Source organism: Haemaphysalis longicornis, unplaced genomic scaffold, assembly GCF_048455015.1.
Source record: "Haemaphysalis longicornis isolate Haplotype H1 unplaced genomic scaffold, Haemaphysalis longicornis Haplotype H1 scaffold_4, whole genome shotgun sequence".
Lineage (NCBI taxonomy): Eukaryota > Metazoa > Arthropoda > Arachnida > Ixodida > Ixodidae > Haemaphysalis > Haemaphysalis longicornis.
The window spans coordinates 32,475,046-32,488,067 of NW_027526361.1; the positions used below are offsets into that span (position 1 = coordinate 32,475,046).

The 13,022-nt window shown below is 47.0% G+C and overlaps 1 protein-coding gene across 1 annotated transcript; it reads right to left on the reverse strand.

Annotated features, from left to right (window-relative positions):
• Positions 1-1,124: 1,124 nt before the first annotated feature.
• Positions 1,125-12,899, reverse strand: LOC144178477 (uncharacterized). Its single transcript, XM_077706362.1, has 5 exons — positions 12,635-12,899; positions 10,983-11,290; positions 9,904-10,079; positions 5,910-6,199; positions 1,125-3,964 (listed from the first exon to the last, which is right to left on the reverse strand). Exons 2-5 carry the CDS (start codon positions 11,265-11,267, stop codon positions 3,687-3,689), a joined length of 1,029 nt encoding a protein of 342 aa, XP_077562488.1. The 5' UTR covers positions 11,268-11,290; positions 12,635-12,899; the 3' UTR covers positions 1,125-3,686.
• Between the last annotated feature and the right edge of the window lie 123 nt (positions 12,900-13,022).

The following is a 13,022-nucleotide window of genomic DNA, read 5'->3' on the forward strand; positions in this document are numbered from 1 at the left end:
CACAACTCTAGTGTATTTGAAACAGTGCATTTTCTCCGGCGTTTTAGGGATCATTAAAGGGGCCATGAAGACAAAATACAAGTTTGTTTTACTCGAAAGATTTCGTGTTCTATAGTGGCCCCAGTGCTTGTCAGGAAGCAAACCATGCTTTATTCACTACGAAATTAATCAATTTAAGCTAAAATTTTGATTCTCGCGCCAAAATGTGTGTTCGAACGACGTCTGCAATGACATCATAAGAACAGGTCTTTCAGCTAAACTTGGTGTGGAGTGGAGACTTGTTTACTGTTAGTCAACCTAGATGGTGCCACCACATTGCGGCAAGCCGTTTTCTGCATTTGGTTTGTTTGTGACCGTTTTTAAACCTGGCTTGTTTTTGTTCATTGGGAAAATAATTGTTTCGTGAAACATGGCGCTTGCTCGACAAATAAGGTCACGTAAGACACTGTCGCTTGAATCAATCGGCCAGTGTCGTCCGAGACAACCCCAAAGCCCCACAGTGCTGTGCATCTAAATGAAGCATAGTGCGCGCAGTACCAACAGCAGGACGCATCGGTACTTCTATGTTTACTTGTGCTTTCGCAACTTGCACTGTTTGTCCCACCATTCTTACTGCTGTAAAAAGAATGTCCCCTAAGTTTAAGCGCAAATCGCTCGTTCGGCAAGCTTATAAGTTTTGCCTAATTTGCGTTTGCCTTTTCTAGCCTCTGCCAATCGCAGAGCTGGCTGGTATGACATCATAGGTTCTGTTGCGGGAAATGAGCTGGAGGGTCGCATGGCCACTCCCTTTATTCCTAATTATACAGCTTATTTGGGCGAAGTTTACGTTAAAAGTGGTGTCAGCATGATTCTGACGAGGCAATCTTTTGAATGAACCAAACTTGCATTTTGTCTTCATGGCCCCTTTAAGCAGCACCATTCTACATAGACATAAAAATGCTGAATGTAAGCAGTGAAAAAGGTAAATGCGCGAGGAAAACTTTCACTATTTGATGCTTCATTTGGTCACAAATGCACCAGTGAAGCAGATTGTGCTGAACAATTTACGGAATAACCAGAGCAGAAAGGATAAGCTTCCGTGATCTTCCTTTAGGTCATCTGTGGATCACGTAAGGCATCAGGCAAACAGTTTATAATAGGAGCTTTATTGTTGAAGGTGCACACAAGGCTGATGTGGGTACCTTCTAGGTTCCAGTCCATGCATCTGTCATTTTTTTACCTTAAAGAAAACATGAGCACACTGTTTGCTTCAGTGTCAAAATACGGTGGTGTTGCTACAACGCCGCAGTTAGGCAACACATGTGGGAACGGTATATTGCACTGGTGAACAGGAATGGCCACATCAATTGTTACTCATGGCAGTGAAAATGAGGTCCCTATCAAAAGAACGACACCGCTTACAGTTCTGCGGGAAAATTTCATTGTGAAGCAGATGTTTCCGCAATGAGGAACGAATAATGTTCCTTTGCATAACAGAAGTTAAGCTGTCAGATGTCACAGAACACAGCCATCAAAATTTTACCATCGTCCAAAAAATTAATTAAAAAGAAAATGATTTGATGATGACGGTGTGAAAAAGTTCAAGATATGGTTACTTCTATCTTGAACTAGATAAAGGTTCACTTAGAATATGAAGACAGTGAAACAGATGCAAAGCAGAAAATCTCAATGCAACAGTGGTGGCATACAATGCGCAATAATTCAATGATGGGGTGACACTGCACTATGACAACCAAGCAAGAAACAACGGTGCCAGCACTCGTTCATTCATGCTGGTTCACGTAAGTAATAGATAAACCGCACCAATATGGCATAGCCCCATTATTTCATTAGCAGGCCCAGACCTTGTGTTAATTTAGGTTTGTGCAACAACTTTTCAGAAAATACACACAATGCTCGACTAACGATATGATTAAGTAAGGCTACCTGCACGCACCACAGGCAAGCTTTCGCGCCAGAATATCTAGCCACTGAAAAGTATAAACGCTTATTTTAGCATCAAAAGCAGCTAGCTAACTGTTATTAGACGACACAGTTAACAACCTCAATGTGCATACATGTGCGTATCAGTGTGTTTCAGCTCGGGCAAATGCAAGCTGGTAAATTCTGCCCCAAAAACCCTGCTTCTCAGCATATATTCATCAAAAAAAGGAGAAAGGGAAAAAAAAAGTACAATTTGGGAAGTGCACCCTACTGTTCGTTGTTTGTGTGGAAAGAAAAAACCCAACTTTGCGGAGAGCTGGCAGTAGACCTATCGACAGCTACAGCTGGTCATTATACGTGTTAACTATAGACACCATTTGTCGCGAAGATGACACTGCATCCACGCAAGCACAATCAGTTGCACGCATCTGTCAGCTTACAGAAATGCAAGTCCCGCAACGAGTACCTGCCACGGCCAACAATTTCAGACCTTGCATACAAATTCCGCAGGGACAGCCTTTCCAATACTAAAGTCGGCCACACACAAGCAGTGAACAAATGGGAAGGGCTGTAATCTTCTTTGGTAGAAAGTAACTGCTATGTTTGTATCCCTGTTCAACAAGCACTGAGCTATAGGATCTGCTACTGCACAAACGGAACTTGTAAGATCTCTATAGTGGCACCTGCTTTCACTGGCAGTGTGACGTGTTCGGGGGAGGGAGAAAATTTGGAGACCACTCCTCATATTTGGAAGATATACGCAACTACTGTGCACCTAATTGGGAGGGTCGGAGTACGGTTGTGTTTGCAGGAACAACGCCTAATTTCCACACAGCACCTTCTAAAGAAATTGACGTTACTTATTTCATGAAGCAGGCATTAAACTTGGCAGTTCGTAATTGTGCAAAACAAAAAAAAAAAGGATAAAATAAAAGACAGACCTTGCTTTCATACAGTGTAAGGTAAGTTTCAAAAAGCAGTGTTTACCTCCAATGCCGTGTAAATAAACACACCATACCGGTAATTATAAACATGCAAGTTTTTGTGATGCTTCTGCTTACTTTCTAACAGGAGTACTGAAGCAGTCACTAGCCAATGTGCTGCACTAACACTATGCCTCAAGTTCGCCCTGTATTACCCAGGAATGACATGCATGCAACAATCTCACTATCTCACCATCACCGGAGTGACGGATGTCAATAACTGTGCGCCAACAAAAATGAAGGTATGCAGGGCCACACTACATAAAAAACAAAATTTTCCTTTCCCAAAGACCCAGTAATCCCACTGTAGCTTTGGTTGGCACCAGGCCAAACGACAAAATTATTTTAAACTGCTGCTACCACGTTTCCCTTATAAATGCAATCAGAGAAAGGAAGTGAAGGAGGCTATGTACAAGGAATTCCTTTCTTTTCCTTTCTTACAGGTGGGAAATCGCAAATGAGCACTTCCTCCCCCCTTCCGAGTTCGATTTTTCGACCTGCTCTATCTAAACCAAACCGCACCTTCACCCAACCCCCATGCATGGTGCCTGTGCACAGCTCTCTGAACCACACATCTGTACAAATTCATTTTTCAGCAGCCATGCGGAAACCGCCAGGCAGTTTAACCGGACAGCTTTCCAACAACCTCACCGGTGTCGCAAAGCCACTGTGCACACAACAAACGGTAGCGCTAATGGGAACGTATGTACACACAACTGGAAACACTGTGGAGAGTGGGAATAGGAGTCACATCAACGTGTGAATAAACCCTGTGACGCCCTACTGCGCTTGCTCAAACACCATTGCGTGACCCGAGAGGTGTTCCAGAACGTGGCCTTCGAAGTCGTCCTGCGAGATGCGTCGTGGAAAGAGAACCTCGCAGATTGGGCACACCCTTTCCAGTTCCTCTTCCGGGAGCGTCCCTGGGCTGGCATCCGCGTTGGGGCTGCCCGCCGAAAGCTGCTGGGTGAAGTAGACTCGAAAGCTCTCGTCCGACGGCCGGGGTCCAGTGAAGGACGGCCGATTCTTGCGCTCTTCTTGCCTCTTGGGCTGCTCACCTGGGACGCGCAAGCGAGACCGTAATGATCTAGTTTAGACCCTCTGCTGTGCATTGGTGACAAATAAAACTGGGGAGCTGTGTTGGATTGTACAGTAGCTTTAATGAGAGATTCAGACGCCGGTTGCAAAGCAAAGCAGCTACAGTAGGTGATATGAATTTCGGCATGATACGAATCTCTGAGAAGTCCTTGCGAAATTGCATTACAGTCGAACACGGATATATCGAACACGGGTATATCGAATTATTGTCTATATCGAACTCATAAATTATCCCCTTGAAAATTCTGCGTAAAAGTATAGGAATTCGTACGTTTATATCGAACCGTATTTTTCCCGACATTGGGTATATCGAACACCGCGCGAGCTGGAAGGTGCTCTTCGGCGGTCGCTGCACCCCCGATTGAGGTTGAGCAGGATGTGGAGGAATGCGCGGGCATGGCGAAGACTGGCTCCCGTAACTAATCCCCCCTACCGGAACGAATTTGCGCTTGCCCAGTCGGACCCCGCTACCGGCCGCCGTAGCGTTAGCGGACTGAGCCCGGTATGCTAAATCTCTCTAGGCACACAAGCCCGAACGCTCGGAAAATGTGACAGTGCGAGGTAGGGATGCCCCGACTGCGCACGTCCCTTTTTTTTTTCGGCTGCATACGTTCCCCGGCTTGCCGAAAAAGAGTTTTTCTTTCTCTCTCTCTAAATCTGTCTTCCCCCGATGTCGTCTCGGGAAAGGGAAGAGGCAACGAAGGCGCTGGCGGCCTCCTCCTTCTTTTGCATTTTGCTGCTGTTGCTGCTGTTTGGCGAGTTGTCCCGCACCTTTCGGAGATCACTGTTTCTCTCGAAGACGACCATCGCGAGCGCTTTGTTGGAGCCCGTTCAGAGAGCCTTGGAATTGCTACTTTCAAAGTTCTTGTGGTACGTGCGCGCTGTTCTTCTTTTGCGTGCGTGTTGTGCATGGTGTGCGAAGGCGCAGCGTACTGCTGGAATTTTCTAGTTGTGCAGCCTTCATTTCATTTCCAGGACGAAGAAGCAGGCCAAGATCAGCGATTTTTTTTTCACGGAAATAAAGCATCCTGTTGCGCCGTGAGTGCGCAATTAGTTGTCATTCTTGAATGCGACGATCAGTAAGTGATCGTCCACCATAGGTGAGGTCTCAGAGCCCATATTTTTTATATCGAATTTTTCATATATTGAACTATTTCGCGATCCCCTTGGAGTTCGATATATCCGTGTTCGACTGTTTTGCCATGAGAAAAATTTCAGCTGTTACGAATGGTCCTGCGCGACCCGGCAGATGACACGAACGAGCCACCCGCCGCGGTGGCTCAGTGGCTAAGGCGTTGTGCTGCTGAGCACGAGGTCGCAGGACGAGGCCGCGGCCGCTGAGGACGAGGCTGCTTCACTCTTGTTGAATCAGCAACTTTGTGTGCGTGGAGCAGGTAACTGCCCACACTATGCCCGTGTTGGTGTCCGTTGGGTAGTTCTTATTTTGTGTACATCTGTTGCACTCATTGTTGAGCAACTATAGCTAAGTAATTCACCAAACAGCTCACCAAGGTCACAAGTTAACTCAATAGCTGCCAATCTCTGAACCACCCAGCAACTGAGCTGGCCTCAAAGCCGGATTCAACGAAAAGGTGGCAATATGTATTTCGACTATTCAGTATTCCAACATCGTTGTTGCCTACCATCTACCAATCCAGTCACACTATCAGCACGGGACCATCAACTGGCTGAGTCGCCGAGCACTGGATGGTATCCTGAAGGCCCGATGCCAACAGCTGAATCTCCAGGTTCCCCAACTATCGCATGCAAGTTTCGCATTGCTCTACGGTCTATGTTCATAGGTGTGATCCTAGCAGGCAGCTATGATCTGGCACGATTGCAGTTGCCCCCCCCCCCCCCCCCCCCTCCAGCGTGACCGTGGTTGGCACAGCCCCCGCCACTCACCACTGAGCCTGGCCAAAGTGGCCAGCAAAGCCGCTCTCTGTCCCAGCAGCCGCTCCCTGGCCGTGCCGAGCTGGGCGCCCAGTGCAGCGATGAGCCGCATGCCTGCCTGCACGCTGCCATCCTGGGGGTGCTTCTGGGGGTGGTCCCCCTGGGCGCCGGCCTCGGCAGGGGGGAACGCCGCACGGTCGCCGGCCGGAAGGTCCTCGATCACTTCACGGCCAAGTTGTTCGAAGGTCTTCATCTCCCGCTGCATTCGAGCCATCAGCAGCTGCGACATGCCGTCCAGGGTCCTGAAACAACAGCACAGGAAGGGAGGGAATGGGGTGCCAAGGTTGCGCAAACACAATATGTCTACCTTATACAGTTGAACCTCGTTATAACGAACTGATACAGTCAAACTCCGCTACAACGAACTCCGCTACAACGAAATTCCCGCTTCAACGAAGGTTTTTCGATTCCCCGCCCGCATCCCATAGGCCCCAATGTATTAAAACTCTCTCCACAACGAACCACTTTTTTTATTGTTCTCCCGGTTCAACGAAATTTTCCCGGGACACAAGTCACTCGATCTGCAACGGACTGAACCACTCTAACTAATTTTCATAAATTCTAACAATGTAAATTATTAGTAGCAACATTTTCTCCGAACATCCGGACATCGAGAAGCTGCCGCTTCTCGATGTCCGGATTACCGGCGCCGACGGCGCTCAAAAGCGGCGGCGGCGGCGGCGGTGGAGGAGGAAACGGCCGAAGCATGGGCAGCTCTCGAGGAAGCCGGCATTGTTCCTGAGAACGTAGCATTGAGCGACTACGTAAATGCCGACGCGGACGTGATCGTCTACGAGGAGCTGAGTGATGCCGAGATCCTCAAGAGTGCTCGCGCCGCCTCCGCCGCCGCCGCCGATTCATCCGACGACGAAGAAGTCGGGCATGGTGTTCCGACGGTCCCGACGTCAGTGACCGCGTCGCAGGTCATGGACTCCTTGGACGTTTTACGTAGTTTCCTTGGCGCCCATAACGATGATGTCGCCATGCAGCTCCTCGCAGACTGTGAGCAGCGCATTCTCCCGTTGCTCGTGCGAAAGCGCAAACAGTCAAAAATCAGCGATTTTTTCAAGTTTTGGAAATAAAATGCTCCGAGAGTGTCGTGCATATCCTGACCGCAAATTAAAATATAAACTCCGCGCTGTGATTTCTTGACGCCTGCTTTTGCGCGGATCTCCACGAGTACAACGCGCATATTACAACGCTGGTCTAAGCGCCGCGAGACGCGTTGTGACCGCAAATTAGGATATAAACTCCGTGCTATAAAAAGGGTGCTATTTTTGGCGGAGCGAGCTCCAAGCAAGTTGGCAACATTGGGGCGAAAAGGTAGGTGGGAGATTTCACGACGCCAGTTAGACGCCTGCCCTGTTTTCTTTATTTACTGATTTTCCGCGACAACGAAATTCTCGCTACAACGAAATTTTTCGCGATCCCCGCGAATTTCGTTGTAGCGGAGTTTGACTGTATAGCGAATCATCAGCTATAGCGAACTAAATACAGACTTTGGTTGGTCACACTTTATTTCAATGACACTTATTCTTTTATAGCGAAACTGAAACTGTGAGGGCCGCGCGAAATCGAATATAACGAAGAAATATTTGACCAGGAGGCTGAGAAGCTAATTGGTAAAAAACCCTGTAGTCCTAAACTGCAGAAGTATAAAGGCCCTTTTGTTCATGAACACTGTGAAAAACTTCATTCTGCTCAGTGCTGTGAGTATCCATCAGACAAAGATCGCATCCTTCATCAAATAAATAAGGACGCAGCCCTGTTTTGTTAAGTGAACTCTGTTCTGTTGTAATTTCACGTAATCATGTTCCGGTTCATTGAACTCAAAATGCAACAAGGAGAAAGGTAAGGGTGACCTTTGTTAGTGGGTCCGAAGCTCCAAAAAATGCATTCTTGTATCAAGTATTTTTGCGCGACATAGGTTGTCGACTTTTTATAGCCAATTTTCACCTCTACTGTTATAACGAATATTGGTTATAACGAACTAATTTTCTGTCCCGATGCTACTTCGTTATAACGAGGTTTGACTGTACCCGTTCTCCTCCATTCTGTTTGGACATGTTAGAATACAAGCCAGTTTCTTGCACTTTATGTTGCAGACTACAGTGGTTGACGAGGTGAGTTTGTAGCCTTTTTACTAGATCATGATGCACAGCCATGCCAGAAAAGGGGCAGGCACATGCTTCTCCAGTGAAGAACATGGCCTCAGCAGCGCATGCCTATGGGGAGCTGGGACTCACTGACTGCCCTCTAAATGTTTGATTCGCTGGTACGAATTCTAATAGTTTGCAATCCCGCATTCGCTCATGCTGAATTCATTTTTGCTTCTAGTTTTGCAGTCTCAACTCACACAACTTGAGTGGGGAAATCTTAATCTCAAAGCCGGTTTCGTTATAAATTAACACCACCAAATTAATTACTCCTCAAGCGCGCACAGATAAATAGGATTTCCTCTGGTGCAGACAAAAGTGGATGTTGCTTACAGAAAAAATTAAGCATTCATCAGCGAAGTTTAAGCGTGTAGCTCATTTAATATGACATAACATGCTGGAAGTACCCCAGGGAAGAAACATACAGGCTAGTCACGTGCACTGACCAGAGCACGTGTTACCGATGCATTCGGAGGATGCCAAATCTATGCAGTCCTGCTACAGCAAAAGCACAAAGCACATTTAAGTTTTGAAACAAGGCAGCATCGAGTTTATTAAAAGGCACGAGCAGTATTGACTAGTTGATGTGGACTTTGAGACTAATTGGTATGGCATAGAGCACATACTACAGCACAAGAGGCGATATGTAGACAGGATGAACACTGACAGCTGGCTGTTGCCTTTAGAACCCTGGCCCCTGTCGAACTGAGTGGTGCCTTTAGCAATCCAAAATGAAAAGAAAGCAGGGCGCAAAAGGCCTAGGTGGATAACTGTCTAATAAGACTCGCGGCCTGTTAGCCTATTTTGCTGCAAGCCGTTGCTGCTGCAATGCAACTATTTATGCCACGCTATCTCAGGAGGACACGGTATAGCTTGCTTGCTTTGTTGGTGCATAAAAAATTATCACTGTCACCGTCACCAATGATGGAGGATTGGCCAACACGTGGGCAGTAAGCAGCTAAAGCTATCATCATTATTGCCGCCATTGTATTTGTCAATGTAGGGGATTGGCCAAGAAGCTACATGTAACTTGTCATAATTGCTGCTCTCATTTTCATTGCGCCGAAGACAGTTGGCAAAACTGTACAGCATTAACTGCCTTTGCCTTGCGGACCTGTGGCTTTTCACAAGGAAAGTGTTCACCTCCCATGCTCGGCAGATCACCAAGCAGCTCACTAGCTCGGCATGCACAAACCACATGATTACAGTGTGCTGGCAGCATATTTGTAAAGGAGTTCATAACAAGTGCAGGGGGCAGTGGAGGGAAATGGTCAGTGTTGGCCAGGCGCTTTGTGTGCTTGTAAAGGAGTTTACCAACAAGCATGCACCAGGCAGGAACCGTGCGTAGCATCTGCTGCAACATCACAACACAATAGTGACAAGTGGCACTCAATTTAAACAAAGCCAAAATCACCCCTAGCTATGCTGAAATAGCAACACACCTTTTGTGACTTCGGGTCAACTTTTTTACGTAAATAACAGCCAACTGAGCATTTTTCCAGTTCACTCCTTGTCTCTTGGCACGATAGTCCGTTGTGATAACAGGCTCAACTGTATTGGCTCCCTTGTCCCAGAAATTTTATTTTATCATAGCAATGAAGAATTTTAAAAAAGACTGACCGGATTCTCAATGCTTTTCTGTTTAAAGCGAAAGTAAGCAAGCCAGGACTAAGGGCGACCACGCATGCTCGTAGCAGCCCCTTGCAAGTTGGCTCGGCTGAAACACAATGTCAGCATTGCAGGCCCACATGCCAGAGGACTGTCCACAGCAGGAGAAGGCGACGCATTACCACACAGAGGGGTCTTCGGGGCCAGCATCCTCAGAGTCCACTTCGACGGGGTAGCGAAAGGCCTGCTTTGCGGAGCCTCCTCGCCACGGGTAAGAGGGGAAGCTGCCACCATGTGATTTTTGGGCCTCTGCAAGCTGCTGCTTCAGCTCTGCATTCTTCGAGCTCTCCTCTTCAAGCTGGATCAAAGAGCATATGATGTGCAGACATTCAGACACAAAAGCTTTTCTCCTGAGACAATGAAGTCCGGGCAAATTAGTCTATAAAAGTAAATTCACATATTCGACTGCAGTCCAGCAGAATAATAGTCCAGATTACTTTTGCAATTCTGGAATGTCTATACCAAGAAAAAACTTAACAGAAAAAACAAACAAACAAAAAAAAGAACACCCCTCATCAGAGCAGCTCCGCTGTAACAATGCAACATCGCAGCATACTGCATCTGTAAAAACATACTGCATCCTTACATAAAGGGCTAGTTTAGGATATATTCTATGCTGTAGCAAAGAAAGATGATTACTTATACACAAATGCATTCTGAGCACCATGGGAGCTTATTCCTGGTGCCACAATGTCTTGGTCTATGTTAGCTACACTGTCCAGATTCATGACAGCAAAGTTTATCGGAAGAAAAGATCATGCTACTATGCCCAGACTCCATTAAAAAAGAAAGGAAAGAAATGGTAGTGGGAAATAGTAACTGCTTTGCTATAACCATTGTTTCGTTATATCCAGTTTTGACAGTAAGGCTCCACGAACAGGTCACATGAAACACTGGCAGCTCATAAAATATTGTGTGTTAATCGACCAGATTTAGGGGAAATCCCCAATGTGGAGTAAGTTTCTGCGATTTTTTAGAAAGGAAAGCTATACAGCTTTCTCGGCTTACAGCTATCTATAGGGCTTTCCCAGAAAAATATACAGCTTTCTTTGTAGCTGTACGGCTGTATGAGGTGGATGTCAAACTCTCCTTCACAATATTGTGTGTTGCACCGCAAAAACACGAACTGAAATGAAGCAAACTGTCTCAACTCTTCCTTACGATGGAACTTCCATGCCGAAACAACAAACGCCCCTCCCACCTTTAGCCTCAACTCCTCAGCTTCTCGGCTACGCTTGTCCAGCTTCTGCTGCAGGTAGCCCAGGCTGATATTCTTGGCATCCACTTCAGCGCGAAGTTTGGCCTTGACTCGTTCCAAGCGGGCGATTTCGTCCCGGGACTGCCTCAGGTGGCACTGCAATTCCTCAAAGGCCACCTGCAGGCTGCAGTGCTCTTCGCCCATCAGCTGCTTGTCGGCCACGGTGGCCGGACCAGTCTTGACGTCTCGAGCAGCCGTGGCCGTGCTCGGAAGCCGCCGCTGCGTCATGGCCGCACGCAGCTCCTGTGCGCCTGCAGCAAGCAACATATGATTTCCCGGTTTAATTGCGGGAGCATTAGATGAGGCATGCTGGCAAAAATTTTCGAAGTTGATTTGTCAACAGAGCGAGAGAAAAGCCGTAGTAAAAGACAGAGCGCGTGGCTGCAGTGGTGCTGTCTTCACATCACTGCCAACGTTGCTATGGAGACGTCGAGCTGAAGCGTGGCTCGACCCCTGCATCTGCCGTTGTGACCGTTGCACTCTTGTCACTGCTCGCACGCATTATAAAATGGACTGTGTGGCCGTTGCAGAGCGGGAAAAGAGGTAGGAATGAGAATGACGGCGTGAAATGCCGATAGTAGTGGGAAACAAAAATAATTGCAAATGTGAGCTGGCACTAGCTGGTTCCAGCTAGTTTGGGGTTAAATTCTTAACTGGGCTCAGCTGGAAACAGCTAAACATTTACGATTAAGCTTTTAATCATAAATTAATAATTGCGATTAAGGAGTTCATCATAAACCAGCTAGTGCTAGCTTACGTTTACTCTTGGTCAGGCACCCAATGCCGCTGGTAAACGTGACCAGTCAGACAGAACGCAAGGCACGGTTGGCACGGTGTACAATCGTGGTGACCGCGAGAAACACCGGGTTATGGAATTTAAGGCGTGCGCATCGGGACGAGCGTTAAGTTCGCGAGGGACAGGGACGAGATGCTCACGCATTCTTAAAGGTCCACTGATAGATATTACAATCACTTCTTTCCGGCATCCGTGCATTCTATTCTTCTCACATTTTGCTGTTTGACATGCGGAACATGTGTAGTAGCCCTGTTTATTTCGCTACCCAAATTTAGTTCACACTCGATCAATTAAGTTTTTTTGTGCGATCGGGCAAATCGCCTGCACTAGTGACCCCACGCTGTCTGCAAGTAACGGCAGAACGACCAAACAAAAACAGGTATAAACTGTAAAAAAACAAACAAAAAGAAAATAAAAACGGCAGTCGAGCCGCATCCTCATCTAGCACTGGTATAGAGTCGCCCTAATTACGACGGTCTAGACGCCACGCAATCAGTTCCAAGCATCCACAAACGTCTCCACCGAAGCACATTTAATTGGAATTAGGCAAACACTGAGAAGCAACCATCTCACATATAATACATGCGCTGCGCCGGAAAATGGAACGCACTGCGTAAAAGAATGACCTGACTTCAATCGTAAACACGTCCTCGATCGAGCTCCTCTCTGCTGAATCTGCCTAAAACAACGCATTGCTCCCCGAAACATTTGGAATACTAAACGACTTCCAAGCAGGTGTGTCAAAGCACAAACAATTTAGTAACGCGAAACGCGAAAATAAGCATGCGTGACGACTTACCAGAGGAAATGTTTCCGGCACAGAGAGCTGTCGAACTGCAGTGATTAAAGAGGGCGAGCAGACCAGAAGAAAAACTAGAAGACCCAATGCAGCAGTTCTACATGGATAGCCATAATATATTCCAGCCGAATGAGCACGTGTCACACAGCAAGTGATCGGGAACAGTGAAATCAGTGGCCAGCACAAAAGAGATCCTAAACTGCCAGAACTTCGACGAGCAGCTCGGTCGCTGCGTTTGCGTTGGATGTCATGAGATTGTTTTGGATCGGTGTGGATTGAGCGAAGGTACGCGGAGCCGGTTTCGAGTCACAGCCAGTTTTACAGCCATTAATGGCCGGTTCTTAAGTGTGCTAAAACGAATAAATAAAATATTTTCAGTGCTTTCCTA

Bases quoted from the DNA above. Each gene is read 5' to 3' on its own strand.
- LOC144178477 (XM_077706362.1), bottom strand. From the start codon at position 11,267: ATGACGCAGCGGCGGCTTCCGAGCACGGCCACGGCTGCTCGAGACGTC. The intron at 6,200-9,903 runs GTAATGCGTCGC...CTGTTGTTTCAG, and splicing joins CCCGAAGACCCCTCTGTGTG to GACCCTGGACGGCATGTCGC. The intron at 3,965-5,909 runs GTGAGTGGCGGG...TGCGCGTCCCAG, and splicing joins CACTTTGGCCAGGCTCAGTG to GTGAGCAGCCCAAGAGGCAA.